Source organism: Eleutherodactylus coqui, chromosome 4 (assembly GCF_035609145.1).
Source record: "Eleutherodactylus coqui strain aEleCoq1 chromosome 4, aEleCoq1.hap1, whole genome shotgun sequence".
Taxonomy (NCBI): domain Eukaryota; kingdom Metazoa; phylum Chordata; class Amphibia; order Anura; family Eleutherodactylidae; genus Eleutherodactylus; species Eleutherodactylus coqui.
The window spans coordinates 64,372,147-64,394,039 of record NC_089840.1 but is presented as its reverse complement, the minus strand read 5'-3'; the positions used below and the strand labels follow the sequence as shown (position 1 = coordinate 64,394,039).

Below are 21,893 nucleotides of genomic sequence, written 5' to 3'. Positions count from 1 at the left end.
GAGTCCCCTATAGAGCATTCTGCATTGTGGAACAGTGCGGCTTAGTGTTTTCTGTAAAACTTAGTGATGTACCCTCTTTGGTATTTTTTTAAAAATACGGAGTATATGGCCATACATTATAAATATCTTCAGAATTTACGAACCAGGGTAAAATAAAATGTGATTGTTCTTAGTAAGAGAAACCAAGTAATCTTGTTGATGTGATACATTTTTAATGGCTAACAAAAATACATGATGGTATAGCAAGCTTTCCAACCTACTCAGGGTTCTTTCTCAGGCATAATGAAATAGATCCGAAGAGACATGCATATGTATATATACACACATACTTATGACAAGGCACAGACATGATGTGATTAATTTGGACTTGACAGGACGAGTAGAGGAATAAAAAAAATAAAATCCTTAAATAGTCCACTGATAAAGTGTAAAATAAAGCACATGCTTACTACTATGGCCTGTGACCCCCCCTAACACAAATTTAGAGATGATAAAACTTTCACATTCCCTTACAGTGGACAAATTAAGTATTTACTTCTCTGCTCATCTTGTCTGGTATTGTTTTAAGTGCAAATTAGTCTCGCTATATCTGTGCCTTTTCATGTGTGTACATTTGTATTTATATATGCCCCATTCAGATCTATTTCATTATGCCTGAGGAATGATCCTAAGAGGTCTGAAATCTCGCTATAACATGATGTATTTTTGTTAGCCATTAAAAGGTATCATATCTACAAGATTACTTGGTTTCTCTTACTGAGAAAAATCACATCCAGCGACTTACCACACACGTATCTCCCACACGATGGGCACACAGCAGGACGCAATACATTACGTATTACACATGCAAAACCCGCACGGGTAATACGCTGTAAAACAAAAAGTCTTTACAGTAAAAAATTAGGATCAGTCAATGAGGTGGTACCAGTAAATTAAAATAGAACCTTACTTTTAATATACTTCTGACATGTCCAAATTTTGATTTTTGATGGTCTGAGTGCTGAAACCCCTACAGAGTGCTAAAATGAATGTGCAGACGTGCTCCTCTGAGCGCTGTGCCCATTCGGCTGTGATTGATGAACACTTTCTATGGAATACATCCACCATGACCAAAGCTGAAAACAGCCAATTGGGCACAGCGCATAGATGAGCATTTCTGCCTGTTCGCTTTAGCAATCTTTGATCCAGAAAGTAAATTACATTTCCTGATAAGAGCCAGGCACTGATGTTCTCTGCAGGGTTCCAAGATCTCTGAAGGAAAGCCCTTCAAGTTCACCAAATAGTAGTCTCCTCCTGACTTTTTTTAGCATCCAGAAGGCCCCCCTCCAGCTCACTATTTAGATGCGCTGTCAGATTTGACCATGGCATCTAACTAGTTAAAGGTGTTACCCCAAAAATCTAAAGTTATCCCCTATCCACAGGATAGGGGGTGAATTTATATTCAACAGGTGTCTCACCAATGAGACCCCCACTCATCCTGAGAACAGGGTTCCCATGTCCCTGTCCTCTCATCACTGCGGGGTCGTTTCTCCAACCCACTGTGATATCAAACTGAATGGAGCGCTGCTGCGTATACATTGTCACCTCTCCATTCATTTTAATGGGGTAGACAGAAATTATTGAGCACTTGTACTTTGCTAATATCCAGCAGTTCTATTGAAAGTACTGCTCCATTCAATCTCTTCCTCACTGTAGGAGTATAGTAAGCCTGCAGTGAGGAGCAGTGGGGAACATAAGACCCCATTCTTTGGATTGATGGAGGTCTCAATAGGAATACTCCAGAGATGTATGTACCCCAAATTGAGAATGCCAGAATTGTAGGTTTTTTGTTACCCCCAAAAAACTAAATAAAAAGTGATAAAAAAGTATGTACCCCATTCTCACTGCAGTGGTGAGGTTTGGTATTGCAGGCAAAGTTCCTATTTACTTCAAAGGGGACTTACTTGGCCTGCAATATCAAACCCAGCCACTACAATAAGAACAGAGCTGTCTGCTTCATGCAGAAAATAGCTCAGTGCACAAGTACATTAAGCCAATGAACAGCTAACTAGAAGGGGGTAATGGACAGCAGACCCCCTGCTCATCTACTAATGATTATCTATGCTACAGATAAGGCCATCAATAGTTTATAACTGGACAACCTCTTTAAATTGCTCTTTTGAGACATTTTATCCTCATGTTTTAAGACTATACTTGTAGAATGAAAAGATAAGTCTATGGAGTCCTGTCAAATGGAAAAGGACCCAGGGGCAGATATCTGCAAGTGATTGAAGCTTCATGTACAATGTATGTGATTAATGACCCTGACGGTGTTCCTAGGTGCAGACATACAAATGATTGCGCTGTCTAACTGCATGTTTAACCCCTTCATTATCAAGGCCTTTGATGCCTAAGTATCCACATCAACATTTCATATTTTAAAAACAATACATTCAAAGGCCTCATGTCCACAGCCAGGGCGGAATCCAACAGCGAAACCTCGCAGTCGAATCAGACCCGGCGTCCCATAAAGACCCCATATTCGCCTCTCCTGATCCACCGCGAGCGTCTTGGCCCGGTGAGCCAGCACGCAGTGCAGGGCATGACGCACCGGCGGTGGGCTGTGATGAGGATTATCGCAGTACTTCCGCAGTGCCCACTGCGCGGAATATCACGGGACGGACAGCTTCCATTGACTGCAATGCAAGCCGTCTATGCAATTTTCCGCATAGAATAGAACATGCTGCGATTCTCCCGTGCAGTTGATTTCCGCTTGTGGGCAGGGGAGAATCTTTTAAGCTATTGTGTCTATGGACAGTCATTGCTGCCGAATTTGCGGTGGGCATCTGGAATTCTATGAATGGCCAAGAGCTGTCTGTGATTGGCTAAGATCATTGGAGAGATCCTTGTATTGTCTCCTAGTATATTTATACATAGTTATTTGATGGCCCCTTAGCCGTTTTTTTCTAGGGTGAATAATCCCAATTATTGGTATAATTTGGGGGGTATATAGAACTTTGTAAATCACATTTATGCATTTTTTGGGGGGAGGGGAAATAAACAAAAAACTATTTTGCTCAGTTTTTTTTTTATAGGGTTTGCCATGAAGGATAAGAAGTGTGTTCAATTTATTGTATGGATCACTCTAGATGCGATGATACCAAATGTGTTTTTTCATTCTTTTTTTTTTAAGCAAAATCTGAAGAAAATTGTGCAAAAAAGACTGTTTCTTATGTGTTTTTAATTTTAATATTTTTATTACCTTTCTTGAATCTGCAATCAAATAAATGCTCAGATAGTACACTGCAGTACTTTTGTATTGCAGTGTATTACCTCTATTCATTTACATGGCAATCGCAAAGGCATCCGGTCACAGAGGGAGTTCCTTTCATCTGTTAAGTCCATACATATTGCAATCAACATTGATCCCAGCATGTAAGGGCTAATGGCAGGGATCTATTCACTCATCTTTCTTGTCTTCTGCCTGTCCTGACTCCTCAGCTTGTTCTTTGGCTTTGATTTGTCTAGCCTGACCTTGTGCCTATCTTTCCATTTTTGCATGAACTCCGCCTGTTCTGACCTCAGCCAGTTATATCATCTATGTACCTGCCTGTCCCTCTGGTACTGCACTACAGGGCTTTTGACTTATCTGTGTCATCTTCCACTGCACGATTACTCTTGAAGTAACAGCCTAGAGGCCCCAGCAGAGAAGATAAAATCCCTCAAAAAGGAGTTAAAAGGTGAAAAGCAGGAATCCCCCAGGCGCAACACTCAGACATAACCCAAAGTGAAATTGGTCAGTGGCACAATGCGCCACACCCACTGAGTGACACTGTGTATCAGTAGGTGTAAACTTTTAATGCTGTAAATGTAATTAGTGTAATGTAATTGACTTTGAAATGTCTTAACAAAATCCAATGACGCTAACTTTAAAGCAGAATAAAAGTACCTGCATGGAAAACCTCATGAAAAACCAGAGCAGAACCATTTTATTGGTCTTATATTCCACCCTCCATAAACCTGCAGTGCATGTCTGTACTTTGAAGCCAGATTTCCTGACTGTAATAAATCAGTGGTTATATAAAATGATAATCTCTGGCGATAATTTGCCTTTGTCTCCTTTCCACACCTTTCTATATCTTTTCAAGGTGAATCGAACTGGTCAACGGTTTAGGCTTTTAAAGGAACAGTAAACCTAGAAATAAAAGTGTAGTAAAAGTAAACTGAAGAAAAAGTTACTTCTCTGATTCATAGCCAGCAGGATTTCCTGAATGTTCCTGCAATTCTGCAGATAACAAAGTAGTTAAACTCTTAGGCCTCATGTCCACGGGGACAGATCAACAGCTGGTCACCCGCACACGTGATCCGCGCCCCATAGGGATGCATTGGACACCCACAGGTAGTTAAATACCTGCAGATGTCATTTTCCCTTGAGGCGCGGATTGCGTGTGCGAGAAAACACCCACAGCATGCTCCATTTTAGTGCGGGTCTCTCGCGGGGACAGCTCCCGCAGGCTTCTATTGAAGCCTATGGAAGCCGTCCGGATCCGTGGCACACCCGCAGCTGAATTCCTGCTCTCCGGCGCGGGAGAGCAGGAGTTTAAAAAAAATGGAGTGCACGGCGCATGCATGCAGCACGCTGCCGGCGTGCCAAGCACATCTGCTTGGCCAAAGAAAGAAGATCCGGATGCGACAGAGGGCAGATCCGCAGCGTCCGGACAGGTAAGTAATGCTTACTTTTTAGCCTCATGTCCGCAGGAAATGACAGCTTGAGCTACAGATTTGAGCGATTATTTTGCATAAAATATTATTGGTATTCAAGTAGCTTCTCAGCTACTTAAATGCCAATTATGTATGTTAATGAAGCCTTCCCTGAAAGCAGGCTAATAGCCCCAGGCTATTAGCTGTGCTCAGATCCTTTGTTCTCCACAGGGGAAGGGGGGAACAATGCTATTGGCACTCCCCCTTGGAGAACTACTGATAAAACTGATTACTAAAATCAAGTGAGCTTGATTTTAAAGATCAGGGAAAGGTGCCCGAAATGCAGGTGCCCCGCCCCCATTTACACGCACCAATTATCGCTAAAATGATTGCCGATGGGCGACGTTTTCGCAATAATCGTCCAGTGTAAATGGGCCTTTACTGATTGCTTCCATTTTCAGCTGGTGAGCAGCTCAGGGGTGGGACCAAATGGGCAATGCTTAATGATCCTTAGGTTTCACTGGCTACAAAACCCATAATATCAAGTGATATCAAGTCCTGCATATTAAGGTGATTGATTTAAGGTGTCCTGTTATTCTGAATATCACTACTATTGTATAAATGCATTTATTGTAAGTGTTTGATGAATACAAGCATATGGTTATTAATAAGTAAGATTCATAATTTCACAGATGAGCCAATTTCATGTTTATCTATGGACTCTCAGATCTGCTATTATTCAGTCTTCAGTCCTACTTAAACTGCAACAAGTTTAAGGGCAGAACCCCCTATAACCAATATTCTACAGATGCAATTTCTCAGTTCACTAGAGGGCAGAATGAATTGATGAGATGTGAAATGTTACATTTCAAGCTTTGCTGTATACATCAGTTCTAACCATACATTGTCTCTCCTTCAGTATTCCACAGGAGGAAGCTATCCTGTTACATACATTTCTACATCACATTACCCTTACCAGAGGATTGCACCACAAGCTGGCCTGGAATCCCAGCAGCCCTTGTACCCGAAACCCATCTATTCCTACAGGTAGCAAACCTTATTATAAAACACTATGTACTGTATATAGAATATGGATATGCACACTTTTGCAACCAGTTGTTTTAGTGCTACAATCATAAAAATGAACCAGCTTTGAAAAAAATTACACCATTTGGGGTTTGCAGCTCTTATGCAAAATAATGTGTCTCCAAAGCTCTCCATGGTTACTAACCACAACTAAACATTTTAGGACACATTTATGATCTGGCTTGCAATAGAATTGTGACATCAAAAAGTCGCAATTTTGACCAAAAATGTTAAACATTTTACACTATTTCACGTGGGAATATTTTGGCGTGCACGCTGGAAATTAAATGGACTCCAATATAGTCAGTGGGTCCATCTGGCATTGCTCAGATCTGGCGGTTCCAATATTTTTATTGTTTGACTCTGAGCTGAATAACAGAAATACTTGTATAGGTGTCAAAGGGGCCCAAATATGCCCCTGTGTATGGTCTGATCTTCAGGTCATGTGTAACTCTTTTTCAGCTGTCCCCTCTACTAGCTAATCTTCAGACCATAGAGGGGTGTAAAATGTGACTGCATGACCAGGCTATTCACAGAGTTCTTTTGTAATGTACAGGACATTTGTTTGCATGGGAGCTGTATACATAAAAGGGTAGATTTTTTATCAAGAATGTTTTCAAGGTTGACTCATTGTTTTATTTAGCATTTGCATTGCTGAAAACAAAAACAAAATTAATTTTTGGTTTTTGCCTGCAGATGGGTCACTTGTCCAGCTTCCAAAATCTTATCTAATACCTCTCCCGACTCCCCGCAATTCTCCTAAAGGCAGCTCAGGGTCTCCTCTCTGAACTATTGTTTACATGCTGCATCATCCTGTGTACGCAATGTCACAGGCTGCTGCAGCCAATGATAGAGCTCAGCGGACTCAGCAGTCTTACCCAAGCTGCCTTTAACAGCATTTAGAGATAGGAGCCTTATGGGGCATTCACACAATAGACAGAGGGGGACCCAATGACTTGTATGGGAGACTGTTCTAGGTATGTTCTGTGACCTCTGCAGAGGTCACTATGCAGGGAGAGGGAAGAGGTGATCTGTGACCATCACTTATTGTGAATGGTGGATCGTGTGTTCTCTGTAATCCTGCCAGTAATGATAATGACTCGACTGCTGAAATGTTTTCTCTATAGAACAGGAAGTCTCAGTCTATCATTAAGCTCTTTAGCCAGGGAGAGCAAAAAATGCAGGATTTAAAAAAAAAAAAATACAGATCATATACAAAAATCTTTGTTAACAAAAATGACCAAAAAGTCTACAAATTACGTTTAACATGAAAACTTGATTTATAAAACTGGTAATTTTCTGATGACACATTAATTATCTTTAAAGAGCACCTGTCAGCTTTCCTGACATATCTGTTTTTGAAAATAATAGTTTTTTTATTCTATACAGCTCCTCTCTTATTCCTCCTGGAAATCTATAAATAATATGTTATTCCCCTTGGTAATGGAGCATGTCCCTACAGTTTGACACTTTCCAAACAGTGTTGAATAAATAGGGGCTCATTCCATTGACAAGAATGGCCACCCCAATTATACATTCCCTGGAGGTATAATATAGGAACGGCCCGACGTGGTGTTCTAATACAAGGTACCCCAGCATTGTTATTTCATGGGTCAGTAAAGATGGGAGCTCCGTACAGTTGCTTAAGACCTGTTCTGTACATAGTAATTCAGTGACGCTGACAGATTGATTTCTGTTTTTTTGCTCCAAAGCATCCTGATATTTATGGCTCTTAAGAACAGTAAAACCGGCAGCCTTCCTGTAAGCGAGATCTACAACTTTATGACCGAGCACTTTCCTTATTTCAAGGTAAGATCATGATGACTAGTCTATCCCGTCCAAACCTTCCCCTATAATCTGTTCGTTAAAGTTTAGTTGGAATAACAAGTCTGATACACAGCCATCTAGATGAGGCCGACAACCAATAGGACTCCTACGCAAACAGTGAAGAAGCCATGCCTGTGTCTGGAAGACTTTCATGACAATCATCGAGAAGACTTGACAGTCACGCTTCTAGCGCACCCTCTTCATCTTTGTATTCATTAACTATTAACAGTCAGGAATGTGTAATAATTACATTTGTTGCCCCAAAGGGAATTAATAACCCAGAGCAAGTACAAAAAAAAACAAAACATGCAGTAAACGACACATCTGGCTTTTTGTACATTGTGCCAAAAATCAGATGCAGTTTCTTAACTAGCGCTTTTGGCGATACATAAAGAATGACAATGGTCTCTAGTTGATCTAGCACTACAAATCTCAGCTTGCCTGGAATGACAGAGGGCATTCAATAACATAATTGTAAATTACTAAAAGATTTAGTTATTTCAGCTTCTGCCCCAACCGCAGTTTTATTAGGATAATGGCAGCGACGGGCACCCGTGCCCAGCTGCCATTTCAGTCATTTCAATGGGGGCGTTGGAAATGGCCAAGCACTTTTAAATTTGCTATTTCTGGCAGTTCCATTGAATGGAATGGCACTGCAAATGCATTAGCATTATCTCCATTCAATCTCGTTCTCACTGCGAGGGGTGCAGCGACTCTGCAATGAGGAGGACGCAGCACCCTTTTCTCAAGAAGTGAGAGTCTCAGCGGTGAGACCCCACTTATCAGACTTTTGTCACCTACCCTATGGATATATGATAATAATTTATCTTGATACAATCCCTTTAACTTTCCAGCTATGGGCAATCAAGTGATTAAAATTTGTAATCGGCCACTTCTTAGTCTCTGTTCATATTTCCAATAGCGCATGCTATACTATTTTTTTCAACTAAGATAAAGGAAACTGGACAGAAGTCATTATAGTCAATGGGTTCCGTCAAGTGCCAATGATTTCCATCATTTTATAGATCTGGCATGCTGTTTTTAATACTTCTTCTCCATGACGGAATAGAAGAACGAAAATGTTAAATATAAATGTGAACCAAGCCTTAGTTATATCTGCTTCTCTCAGCATTTGGTCACCCCATAGAAGTTGTATATTAGGTCTACCTGACTCCAGAATGAAAAAAACAATCCCTAGTAACACAATTAGGAGCCCCACTATTAGTCATTTGATAGTTCTGGCATGCTGTTTTTCATTCTTCTTCCCTAGTAAAACAATTAAGAAAATGATTAGCCAAAGCAGAGAGTCTACAAAGATTGGCCCACACTCTGTATAACTCATCTCAACCACGTATTACATGGTTGCCTATTCATTTGCAAACCTCATCAGGCATTAATTGTCAGGCATCCAAGATGCTGGACCTATTGGATGTTAGTATGGCCTTATTCATGTTGAGACAGGACAACCCCTTTAAGCCGCAGTATAGGAGCAGGGTAAATATCAATGCAAACTAGGATAAATTTTATGTTCAGGAATCAAGGAAAGCTATGACAATTCCTTGGGGTTAGAGATGTAAGGCGTTGTCTGCTTAGCAGCAGCCCCTTTTTGTCCTGGTATTCAGACCCCCCAAATTAGCTTTAATCTGTGAAAAAACCTTGCAGCAAATGTTCAAAACCCATACAGTGCCCCAGCAGGGGAAATGAAGCATTACACATTACTCATTAGAATCAATACATTGTCCATGTAATATACAGGCATTCCTGGTCCTATAGAGAAAAACAGAGTATTTTTGTCGCTTCTTTGGCTAACACATAAAGATTCTTAAGGGAGTATCCGTAGAATGGATTGTGCCTTATTAGCACGTCAAGTGTCCTATTCCAGAAGAGGCAGACGCTTGGAGGTGTCAGCCATAATTTGTGAAGGGAACTGCATGCCATTGGATATGTTGGTTATGCCGCTGCACAGAAGTCATTCATCACAAAGCACAATGCATCAGCCCGTCTACAATGGCGCAAGGAGTGTGGTCATTAGACAGTTGAGCAATGGCAGAATGCTGTGTGGAGTGACGAATCGCACTGCTTCCATCTTCAAATCATATAGATGCACCTGTGTGTGGAGGATGGTAATCCAGGGACTATTTTGACTACCATTATGGAGTTGAGGGGATTGTTTCCCACAAAATGGGGTAAAAAAGCTTCTGCCTCATTGGGTTTTTAGCCTTCTTCTGGATCAACAAGGAAGGGGGGGTGGAAATAGGCTGAACTGGATGGCCATTTGTCTTCCTTCAGCCTAGCATGCTATGTTACTATGTCTTTTGTCTGAATGTGTCGTGCCAACGGTTAAGTACGGCAGAGGTTCTGTTATGGTCTGGGGAGGTTTTAATCAATCAAGTGATTCAAATTTCTAATCAGCCACTTCTTAGTCTCTCTTCATATCTCCAATAGGGCGTACTGCACTACTTTTTCAAGTAAAATTAAGGAAACTGGTCTGTTGGTTGTTGTGGTAAAAACCATGAACACGGCGGAGTACTTTGACATTATAGACAATAATCTGCTGCCAAAATGTAGCAATACTCTTGGAATAGTCAACAATACTTTCAACAAGACAATGCGCCTTTTCACAAATCCAATGCTGACTGGGTGGACCAAGTAGGGAGCATGCACTCCCCGAGACAGTCCTTCACGCCCATTTAGGGCTGTCTGAATCCTCCCCAGAGTAAAAGATCTCATCAACAGAGCTGACATCCACAGCACATTCAGTAGCACAGTGTGTCCGCCTCTTCCTGTGTCCGGCCTCCCACTTCCTTCTCTCAGAGTGAAACCGTAAGTACTCTGAAGTGGCTGGCCAGAGATGGGAGGAGCGCACGCAGCGCCACTAAATGAGCTGCGAGTGTCAGTGCAGTTGATATCATGTTGTATCGTGCTGCAGCGCTGTTGATTATAGGTTGAATTGTTATTTGGGGTGTAGTAAGGGAATGGAAAAAGATATGCACAAAGGGTACAATCACTTTCTGCTGGGCACAGAGGAGGATGCATTTTCTGTACTTCCTGAGGGCTACAGAAGGTATACAGACAGTTACTTCCGGGGGGCCATAGAAGGGTGATACTTTTTAGGGGGTCATATAAGGTGTACAGTTATTTTGGGGGGGGGGGGGGTGCTTACATAGGAGAAACGATTACTTTCTCGGAGCTTGTGTCCATTACTTTTTAGTCTTCTTTGAGTGACTGTATGCGAGCATTGATAGGTGAGTTTTTATTACTTCGGGATCGGGGCAATTTGGACCACGGTAGTCCTGTATTGTGCTTGTTTCTTGTGCTATATTTATGTGCTGAGCTTGGTTCTCATTCTGCACTTATGTTATAAGCTTGGTACTGGTGTTATATTTATGGTATAAGCTGAGTTCTGGTGTTGCATTTGTGTTGAAAGCTTGCTTCTGTTGCTGTATTTCTGTACTGAAGTTGGTTCTGGTGCTGTATTTATGATAAGAGAGTGCTTCTGGTGCTGTAGTTTTGTAATGAACTTGGTACTAGAGCTAGGTTTATGTTACAGCTGGTGGAGGTAAACAAGATGAAGATGGCTCACTATTGATGGGCCAATGTTGTTTGTTTGCCCCAAAGCTAAAATTTGCCAACCAGCCTCTGTTGAAGGCCCAAGTTGTGTGAACAGCCCCGGGCCTTAGCAATTATTTACTAAAAATCTAAGACTTTCTCAGTATTTACAGTCCATTAATGGAAATGAAAATTCCATGTAATTATCTGGGGTGGAAACCACTTGATAGAAGATTAAATGTGTCTGCTATTAAGTAGGAAAACAGACACAACTATATTAAAAGTGATATATGGTATTTGACATTTGTGTGACTGAGACAATTCAATTTATGGGCTGGGTAAGTACAAAGTGGATCCATTCTGGGCTCGGTTCATATTTTCTGTGGTATTATAGTTTTATTTCTAAGAGTCTCGCATTATAAAATTATCTTCCTACAAAACGTAGCCATCAAAGCTGTTTTCTATACATGGTCGTGGTTACTGTAGAGTCCTTTAAGGAGAACACTGAATGGAACCATGCTCTCGGTCGGGGTCATTCTAGATCAGTATTATGGACCCACGTCGTCCAAGCGAGATAACTAACTAATAGAGATGAGCGAGCGTACTCGGGAAGGACAGATACTCGAGCGAGTATCGTCCTTACCGAGTACCTGTCGGCGGGGCGGTGGGGAGCGGTGGGGGAGAACGGGAGGGAGATCTCTCTCTCCCCCCCCCCCCCCCACACCCCCCACTCCCACTACCTCTCACTCCCGCAACACAGCGCTCACCCACGCCGGCACCCGAATCTTTGCGGGCGAGCAGGCAAGTACTCAGTAAGGACGATACTCGCTCAAGTATCTGTCCTTACCGAGTACGCTCGCTCATCTCTACTAACTAGCTAACTACACAGTTTTTCTTTCTAGAGGAAAGCTATTTTGCATATTTCCTTTTCCATAAAACACATATTTTTATATGTATCAGCTGCAGGCAGACAGGATATTCTCATTTCACTAAATGGTTGTGAGAAGGGAAGCAGGGGGTTTGGAGCTCTGTATCAGATCCCTGACTCCTATAAGAGTTCTGGAACTATTTAGATTAACTAAAGGGAAACGCTTGCTCCCACTGCCATGGACACCAATGTAATTGGGAACACCCCTTAAAAAATCGTGTATGTGCCCCTGACTATTATGAAAGCCTATGTCTTGGGGAAACACTATGCTGCGTATAAATATTATCTTAGAATATTATAATGCATATCTGATAATAGTATCTTTGTCTTCTTAGTATATGATGTTTTCTTTATGGGTGCCGAGAATTGTAAAATCAACATGCACCTTACAGGAAATTCTTGAATTTTTAGACTGCTCCGGATGGGTGGAAGAATTCAGTACGTCACAACCTGTCTTTAAACAAGTGTTTTGAAAAAGTGGAGAATAAGTCCGGAAGTTCATCCCGAAAAGGATGTTTGTGGGCTCTTAACCCAGCCAAGATTGATAAGATGCAAGAAGAGCTGCAGAAATGGAAACGGAAAGATCCTCTAACAGTGAGGAAAAGCATGGCAAAGCCAGGTAAGGGTCACTGTACATTGGACAACTATCGTTCGAATAGTCGTTGGAGATGGTCATGGAATACGATAATGGAATGGTGGAGGTGACCAACCAATTGTCCCTTCACCACTCCACCAAAGGTCTAGGAAGGTATATATACTGAGGAATCCCCAAAACTCAGGAGCCACTTAGACCAGGATACAAATATGCAAAGGGGGAAAAAAAAGAACGAAGTACTCCGATAGACCAAAACACAAGGCAGGAGTCTGTCTTCGGGAGAATTAGTATTTCGGACTCCACTGTAGGAGGTCACTATGAGAAAGAAGTTAATCCCCCCTTCCAGACAGCAGTGTATATGATTGTAAACTCATTAATACATCACAAAAAGGTATATAATAATAATAATAATGTAAGGCTGTATTCACACAGGCGAGTAAAAATGTCAGTCAGTGAAATAATACATTCTTGTGTGAAAAACGTGCAATTTTCAAATTTTCATCAGCTTTAGAGTGCTTTCACACTGGCGAGAAAATCGTGCGAGATTTGTGCGTTGCGAGACGCACAAATCTTGCACAGATATGAAACCCATTCTTTTGAATGGGTTCATTCACATTAGCAATATTTTCCTGCATGGCACCACGATGCGATGGTACACAGGAAAAAAAATCACAGCATGTCCTTTCTATCAGCAATATCGCCTATTGTTGTCAATGGGGCCAGCGGCAGCAGCGCCGAACCCATTGGAAACAATGGGAGAACTCCGCAATCCTCTGCTGCGGCTGTGACATATATATATATATGTTTTGCAGCACATTTTTTTGTGCTGAAAAAGCCCCCCTCGGCTTATACTCGAGTCAGGGAAAGCTTAAAAAAAAAACTCCATACTCACCTCCCAGCCGACGTCTGTGTCTCCGGCTGCGGTGCTGCAGGCTGCTTGAATCCTTTCCGCTGTCATTCCCCGCCATCCTCTTTGCTCAGCTCTGTCATCCCCCGCTGTCAGCGCTGTGTAAGTAAGAGCTGTGATTGGATCAAGCGTCAGCCAATCACAGCCGGTGCTCGATCATTCACAGCCAATCAAGCTTTTAGAATTCTCCCTGCTCGGCTTTCAAATCCCCTGCCGTCAGTGCTGTGTCAGCAAGCACTGTGATTGGATCGAGCGCCAGTTGTGATTGGCTGGCGCTCAATCCAATCACAGTGCTTTCTTACACAGCACTGACAAAGCCAAGCAGAGAGGACGGCAGGGAATGACAGTGGGGAAAATTCAAGCAGCTTGTCGCACAGACACAGACCCGGCTGGGAGGTGAGTATGGAGGGTTTTTTTTTTTACCTAGTATATACTCGAGTATAGCTCAGCTTATACTCGAGTCAATAAGTTTTTCCAGTTTTTTGTGGTGAAACTTATTGTCTCGGCTTATACTCGGGTCGCTAATACTCGAGTATATACGGTGTGTGTGTGTGTGTGCGCGTATATATATATATATATATATATTTGAATAGCATTAAAGAATATCTCATAAAAACACACTTAAAGTGATAAGCTAACGTAGGTATAATAAAATAAAATGTTAAACAGTGATGGGTGAATCACAGTTAATTGGAATCGAGGGTTTATTTGCCTGAGGAAAGGTCACCAATCTCGACAACCCGTATAACTTTCCCAAAGTCCTGAACAAAGTGCCATATTGCTGTAGAACTAGAAATTTGTGCTCCAATCAGAAGTCTGAGAAAGCAAAAAGGGATTATTCCAATGTGATGTTTTTATGGATAATCTCTTATCACTTGCTGCCAAATCTATTGTAATAAACAGCAGTGTTTTTCATCCTGGATGGCTACTCTTTGGTGGGCGTTTGTCATACTGTCTTCTAACCTATGTGGTGAATTGCATTAGTTTACTATTAGTATCTGCATGTTGAACAACAGGTGTGTGCTTGTTTATGCCTAAATCTGCAATCTACATATATTACTCATAAAATGCCTGTGGGTCTGATCCCAAAGAATTCTTACACAGTAGAAACCATGAGTTTCAGAGGATAAAGATTAATAAATTAAAAAGATGACAAAACAGTTGACTAACATCTAGATGTGGATGAAAGATATGTTTATTTGTAGGATAAGTGGGGCTGTGGCTGTAGGAAATAAAGATCACAGAGAATGATCATGTTATCACCCCACCGCCTTATCAATCAGTGAGCATAATTGCTCTCTGTCTGAACAATGATTTTAAGGTGAGCTTAAAATCCATAGTTCAGCCACAGAGAGATAACACAGACCGCATGCTGTGTTCTCCATGGGAGCCGGGAGATTACATTGTATTCTGCTGGCAGCCTGTGTGAGAACAATGCAGCTGTGTGCAGAGCCCAGCCTATATGCTGGGCTCTGCAAACAGCTTCCAGAGGTCCTTTTACACGCAAGTGAAGATTATTAACTGGTAATGGACATTAATAATCGCTAAAACGTTCAATCTTTCAATCGTTTGAAAGATTGTCTTTGCGTTTAAATTGGCCTTTATTCGCTCAAAACAGATAATGATAATTGGGACGGAGCTAATGAAACTGATGTTCTATATTATGCATGGAGTGATGTATGCAGCCATCTTTTATTTCACCGGTTTCTTTTAATCTGTTCCTCAGAGGATCTTGACAAGCTGATAGGAGAAAGAACAGAGAAACTGAGATCTTCCCTCCTAGTTTGTAACCCCTCTAGCATCATGAACACATCATCCGCAATGCACATGTCCATCCAAAATGAACAGAACATTTCCCCTGCCATGCCTGCATCACTACAACCAATTCATAATGTTTCTGAATCTTTGCATGGCAAAAAGCCACCACCGAGCTATACTTCACTCCCCCATGGATACCCGCAGATCTCCCCAGCAATGATACAACAGCCTCATGCAATACCACGGAATCATTTTTCTCCACCACAGAACCAAAGTGAACTGGCTACTCAACCCATTAATCCCCAGGACTCTCCAATTCCTGCACACACACCTCCTCTTCACAACATAAAGATGTTAATGGAGCACTCCCCTACCAGAACCATGCAAGACCAACTGATCGAGAGCGAGTTGAGCAATGACATTGATGCCCTCAACCCCTCTCTTACGGACTTTGAACTTCAAGGTATGCTGTAAATTAATACCCTTTCTCTGAGTCATTGTGAAGACATACACCTATGTAATGGTGGAAGCCAATGTGGAAACCGATAATGTAACAAAGTCCAGTTGTAGATTGCCCAAAAAATTGCAGAATGGGAGTGTTTGATTAAAAGACCATTAATGTTAATCATTAGAGATGAGCGAACCTACTCGGCCACGCCCCTTTTTCGCCGGAGCGCCGCGATTTTCGAGTACTTCCGTACTCGGGCGAAAAGATTCGGGGGGCGCCGTGGGTGAGTGGGGGGTTGCAGCGGGGAGTGGGGGGGAGAGGCAGAGAGAGAGGGCTCCCCCCTGCTACCCCCCCCGCTCCGCTACGCCGCCCCCCGGCGCCCCCCGAATCTTTTCACTCGAGTACGGAAGTACTCGAAAATCACGGTGCTTGATCGAGTAATTACTCGAAACGAGTATATTCGCTCATCTCTATTAATTATGGCTTTTAGACAGTGTTTTGGACTAGTTTTGAGAGAACCAAACCAGTAGAACCCTGTTTTGGATTGAACCTTGCTAAAAGCTTGGTCCAGTATGGAACCAAACGTTTAGTAAAGTTCGACAGGCAATAAAAGGCAATCCATGGAATGCATGGACAGCTATTGTACATCAGAGCTGAAGCCACAGATATGCAACAGTTCTCTGCTCTAGCTGAGTGAGGGAGATCCTAGGCAGAGGGCCCTTGTGTGACGTCCGAATGCCGTAATAGGGCATATGGCAAAGGGTTGTGGCTTCAGTTAACCTTCTTATCTATCTACTAACTTTATGGGGTTTAACTCACTAACTGATGAGTTAGTTTGGTGCTCTTGACTGACATGTCAGAGACATACTTAGCTGTACACTTTCACCCATTTAGATCAGCCTCCTTGGAGCAAGCTACAGGTTGCCATTATTTAAATGCTAATGATCTTAAACTTGTATTTCCTTGAAGGAGTTTTGCCACTTTTTATTATTGATGACCTATCCTCTGAATAGATCATCAATAGCAGATCAGCTGATTATCAGTGCAGTGGGGCCAGAAGTGTAATATCAATGTGAATGAAGCCATGTATTACATTTCAGGTCCTGACCACCCATGCAGGCATCTGGCCCCAATGGTCAAGGTCAGAAGTGTAATAGATGGCTTCACTCCAATTGAAATCACTGGGAGCACAGCCATTTCTTACACTTCTGGCCCTGACCAGAGGTTGGACGTTCATATCAGTGGTCAGGGCCAGAAGAGTAATAGACAGCTTTGCTCCCAGTAACACTGTCTACTACACTCCTGGCCTTGACAACCAATGCAGATATCCGGCCCACTGCATTAACAGCTGGTCGGACAGTCACCTAATCAGTGGAGATCCCGAGTGCTGGATCATTTCGGATCTGCAATTGGTAACCGATCCTGACGATAGGTCTTCAATAGCAAAAAGTGGCAAAATCTCTTTTGAATATCGAAATCCATCTAGTTTACTGTGTTTATAATATGTTTCTGACTTCTAATTGACAGGAAACCTATGGGAGGAACTTAAGGATGACAGTCTGGCGCTGGACCCAATAAATCTCATATCTTCCTCCCCACATTACTTCATGCAAAATGGAAACTGCAGCGACAATGGAATCAGTTCCCCTAGCAGTAACTCACCTATGGCATTGGGTGACATTCATCTCACCACTGTTTATTCTTCATACCTGGAGATGGACACTGTGGTGCCATCTTACATCAACGGCTCTGGATCCAAGCATGTTGCAATTGTTTAAAGCAGCTGTCTTCATAGACTTTACTGAGTATGAGAGAATGTACCCAAATATTTATATATATATTACATTTGCATAATGAAAGATCAATGATAAAAGCAATATTCTTCTATTATAGAGAAGATGGACGGTATGCAATGTAGGGTATTGGCATCTAGCAATGTCCTACTCCAAGCACAGACTATAGTATATGTAAAATTGCACAGGAAATGCACAAGTATAGGCTTAGTAAATAGGTCAAGAAATAAATAAGCTAAAAAAGCTCAAATACAACAACAGACACCACATTCTTTTGTTCTCAAAATCGTAATTTAACTTATGTATATATGTGACATCCTACAGGTTTAGTATTAATATACTATTATATATTATGGCGCAACTTAACAGAAAAGTGTAAGCAGGTCAAAATAATACTGAAATGCATAAATGAGAGGGATACATTGGGTACACCAATAATGCCTTCCATCCTTCTTAGAGGGCAATGCAGAATGCTGAGACTGCTGGTTTCTGTATTTTAACCCTTTCCAATCCACTGTCTGATGTCTAAAGACATTCTGATTAAAGGCTGTACAGCTCCGATGTCGGAAGACGTTTGGCCGGGTATTTTTACTGTAGATTATTGGTCGCTGTGTTGTCGAGGGCCTCTTCAGCATGTCACATACCGCAGTACTGGCTCTAGCCAGCAGATGGTGCCATTGTATAATGGCAGAAAGAGAAGGCCCCCTAGGAAACCGTGAATCTCAAATTGGGTTGCAAGGGGGTTAACATAAAAGAATATCGCTGCGTGCCATTGTGCACCTTGTCAAAGATCTCATATACAGGATGGAACCAGTAAGGGTGCAATGCGGATTTGGTGCAGATTTTAACACAGACCTGCAGAAAATGTCATGCCTTCAATTGACTAGGTGAAGTCTATTCTGGATCACGTCAGAATCTGCACCAAATGGTTCCAAATTTTCTGTTGAGTTAATCCCCAGCAAAGCCACCATCTGCAAATGCATCCTAAAGAGGCACACAGAGCAGAGTCCCTTCAGTTCCTCCTACAGAGGCACTCCATCTGCCTCCATACAGCATACCTCTGTATGGCAATGTAATACGGAGATATCTGGCAGGACTTAATAGGCAATGTTTAAAATAGCTATGTACTAGTGATTACAAGTTCAAGTCCCCCGTGGGGATTATATAAAAATGTTTTTTAAAAGTTTTTTAAAAAGTTTTTTCAAGAGTAAAAAAAAAAAGTTAACATTTTAAAAGTTCACAATATCCCCATTTTCCTTTGTTCCCCATAAAAAAATCTAAAATATTTTTTTTTTAAATGACACAAATTTAGATCACTGTGTTTGTAGAACTATTAAAATATTACAATAGCTAATAAAAATTAAGCACAAAGAACAGAAAGCCAGAATTGCGGGTTTTTTGTTATCTCGGCTCCCCAAAAAATGTAATAAAAAGTGATCAAAAACATGCTACTGTATGTAACCCAAAATAGCACAAATAAAAACTATAGCTCACCCTGCAAAAAACAAGACCTCAGAGAGGCCAATTGATGAAAACCTAAAAAGCGATGGGTCTCAGAATATTGGGATGCAAAGCAACTTTTATGTTTAAAAACAAATATATTTACTTGTTAAAAGCAGATAAATATTAAAAAGCTGTAGACATTTGGTATCACCGCTATGGTACTACCCCACAGAACAAACTATATATAACAGTTTGACAGTTCCATGATTAGTGTAAAAACAAACCACCCCAAAAATAGTGCATTTTTTTTCATTTCTCTCTCCCCACTTAAAATTTTTTCAGTTCATTATATTGTACATTAAATGGTTCTGTTAAAAATACAAGTCATCCCACAGAAAACAGGCCCTTATGCGGCTATGTCAATGGAAAAATGTAAAAAAAACTCTTGGAAGACAGGAACAAAAAACTGAAAATAATAAAGGTAAAAATCCCTGGTCTTGAACGAGTTAAGAAAAGTGGCTATCTGATCTTAACCCTTTCCAATCCAATTTGTATCCTGGTTTTCCTAGGGGGTTACTCTTTTTTTGCTATTATACAACGGTGCTATATGCTGGCTAAAGCCAGTACTGCATGAGGTGACACGTTGGATAGGCTCCGTCAGCTGAGAGGCTGGCAATATACAGTAATAGAACCCCGACGGACGTCTTCCAACATCATAGCTGTACAGCCTTAAATCATAATGTCATAAGACGTCAGACAGTGGATTGGAAAGGGTTAAATAAACAGAAAAATGTCTCCGCTCCTCCCTTTACTGAGTTCTGTTACTGCAGTCAACAAAATTAAATCAAGTGTCTTGCATCCAGACACAAATAAAGTTGCATGAAGACGCCTGGAAAATGGGCGCCCTCTAGTCTTCTGAAATCAAGCTCCAGAGATTAGTGTTTCACTGTAACGTCCAACACCAGAATGTTTTCTACGGACTAACGGAATAGAGGAGAACCTGCATGTGATAAGAGCCCTGGTATTTCATCAAGACGTGGAAAACAAAAGGAGAAAAAACTTTAGTACAAAAGACTCATTTCACTGTAAAGAAAATGGTGCAAAAGCAGACGACTTCATGTCATACAAGAGACAGAAATGGAAATTTCAGAGTCCTAATATAAGCAAAGAACTTTCCAGGAACTCAGAAGCATTTCAGTTCTGTGCAGAAATCCATGTTACTTCTAGCTTGTCTAGGAATATATGTGAATATATATGCCGTACATAAAGCAGGTGGCGCTTCCCTTTCAGCTGTGCACTCCTTGCTTCTTGGTGGAATGCCTTGTTGCACTGTTAGTTCATGAATAGTATGTCATTATTTCACTCAGCATTGTTCTCTGTCGGAGGAGGACAATGTGCCATTATTTGTATTGTTCTATTTGTTTATGTGCAGTATTAAAGAACACAGATGGAGTTCACACGATGGATAAGTGGGCAGGATACAGGTCATCCAATTAATGGGAATTGTCGAAACGTTGGCTTTGATTCAACCAGAATTTCTTTAAATTTGACACAATCCTATTTATGTGCCATTCTAGCCGATGTTAATAGGCCCCAAATCTGTCTCACTTATAGATTGCATTTGTATAAAATTCTATGTCTGTGAAATAAACTCATCTGTCTGCAGTGGATTTTAACATTGTTATGGATTTTTGTGTTTTTCGCATGACTTAGCCAGTCAGTCTTGTACTATGGATGGGTTCATCAAACCCAGTTGTTGAATACTTTGACTAAAGAGCTCAGTTTGTGTTTATTGAAATGTCCAACATACTATGAAGAATTTCATTTACTACTAGAGATGAGTGAGCACACTCGGATAAGGCAGTTACTCGAGTGAGCATCTTGAGTAATTGGATTGTTGTCCGAGCAGGCTCGGGTGAGCGGTGGGGGGGGAGAGTGAGAGAGATCTCTCCCCCCCTCCCCGAGCCTGCTCAGACAAGAATACAGTTACTCGAGTAACTGCCTTATCCGAGCGTGCTCGCTCATCTCTATTTACTACCTCTATTTACTAACCCATTTAAGACCAGGCACTGTAAATTTACGGTGCCTGGTCCTGGGCATAAATCTTAGCCATATGTAAATAGATTAGAGGCAGGAACAAGTTATCAGCTGTTCGTGACAGCTAATAACCCAGAGGAGAATGCAGAAGGGGTAGTTAACCCTTTCTGCCTTCTGCTTCCCCGAGGACACAGCGCTCAATGAGCACTGTGTACTAGAAAGTGAAAGTAAAAAATGTAACTTTTACTACGGGAGCCGGGGGGTTACGTGACCGCCGGGGTTCCCTGCTACAGCAGAATTGGAGGGTCATACTAGAACCTGGCCAGCTGTGCCAATGACTAATGTCACTTCAGGGATTGTTTTCCTCTGTAACTGGAGCTCCTATGGATGTCCCAGCTACAGTGAGAAAGTGTCAAATAAAAAAATTTCAAAAAACATGTGAATGTCCCCGAGAGGTCTTACATGATGTCATGGGGGGACATAGATAGTAAAAAACATAATTACATAAATACCGCATATACCGGCGTATAAGACGACTTTTGAACCCCGAAAAATCTGCTCTGCAGTCGGGGGTCGTCTTATGCGCCGGTAATACAAAAAAAAAAAGTGTAAAAAAAAAAAATTTATTACTCACCTCCCACGGCGTTCTGTCGCGCTCCGGCAGGATGTCGCTCGCTCCGGCAGGCTGTTGCTCGCTCCTCGTCCCCGGCGCAGCATAGCTTTCTGAATGCGGGGCTTGAAATCCCCGCTTCCAGAAAGCTAATACACACGCCGGCAGCCATGACAGCATTGAATGGCTGTGATTGGCTAAAGCACACGTGGCTTCAGCCAATCACACTATT

The 21,893-nt window shown here is 41.7% G+C and overlaps 1 protein-coding gene across 1 annotated transcript in view; it reads left to right on the top strand.

Moving 5' to 3' along the window:
- FOXN1 (forkhead box N1) overlaps positions 1-20,679 on the top strand; it is a 69,988-nt gene extending 49,309 nt beyond the window's left edge. The window contains exons 6-10 of the mRNA XM_066599602.1: positions 5,600-5,727; positions 7,479-7,575; positions 12,482-12,689; positions 15,299-15,793; positions 17,306-20,679. Coding sequence (XP_066455699.1) covers positions 5,600-5,727; positions 7,479-7,575; positions 12,482-12,689; positions 15,299-15,793; positions 17,306-17,556 — 1,179 coding nt within the window. The 3' untranslated portion in view covers positions 17,557-20,679. The remainder of the gene's footprint in view (positions 1-5,599; positions 5,728-7,478; positions 7,576-12,481; positions 12,690-15,298; positions 15,794-17,305) is intronic.
- The last annotated feature ends 1,214 nt before the right edge of the window (positions 20,680-21,893 follow it).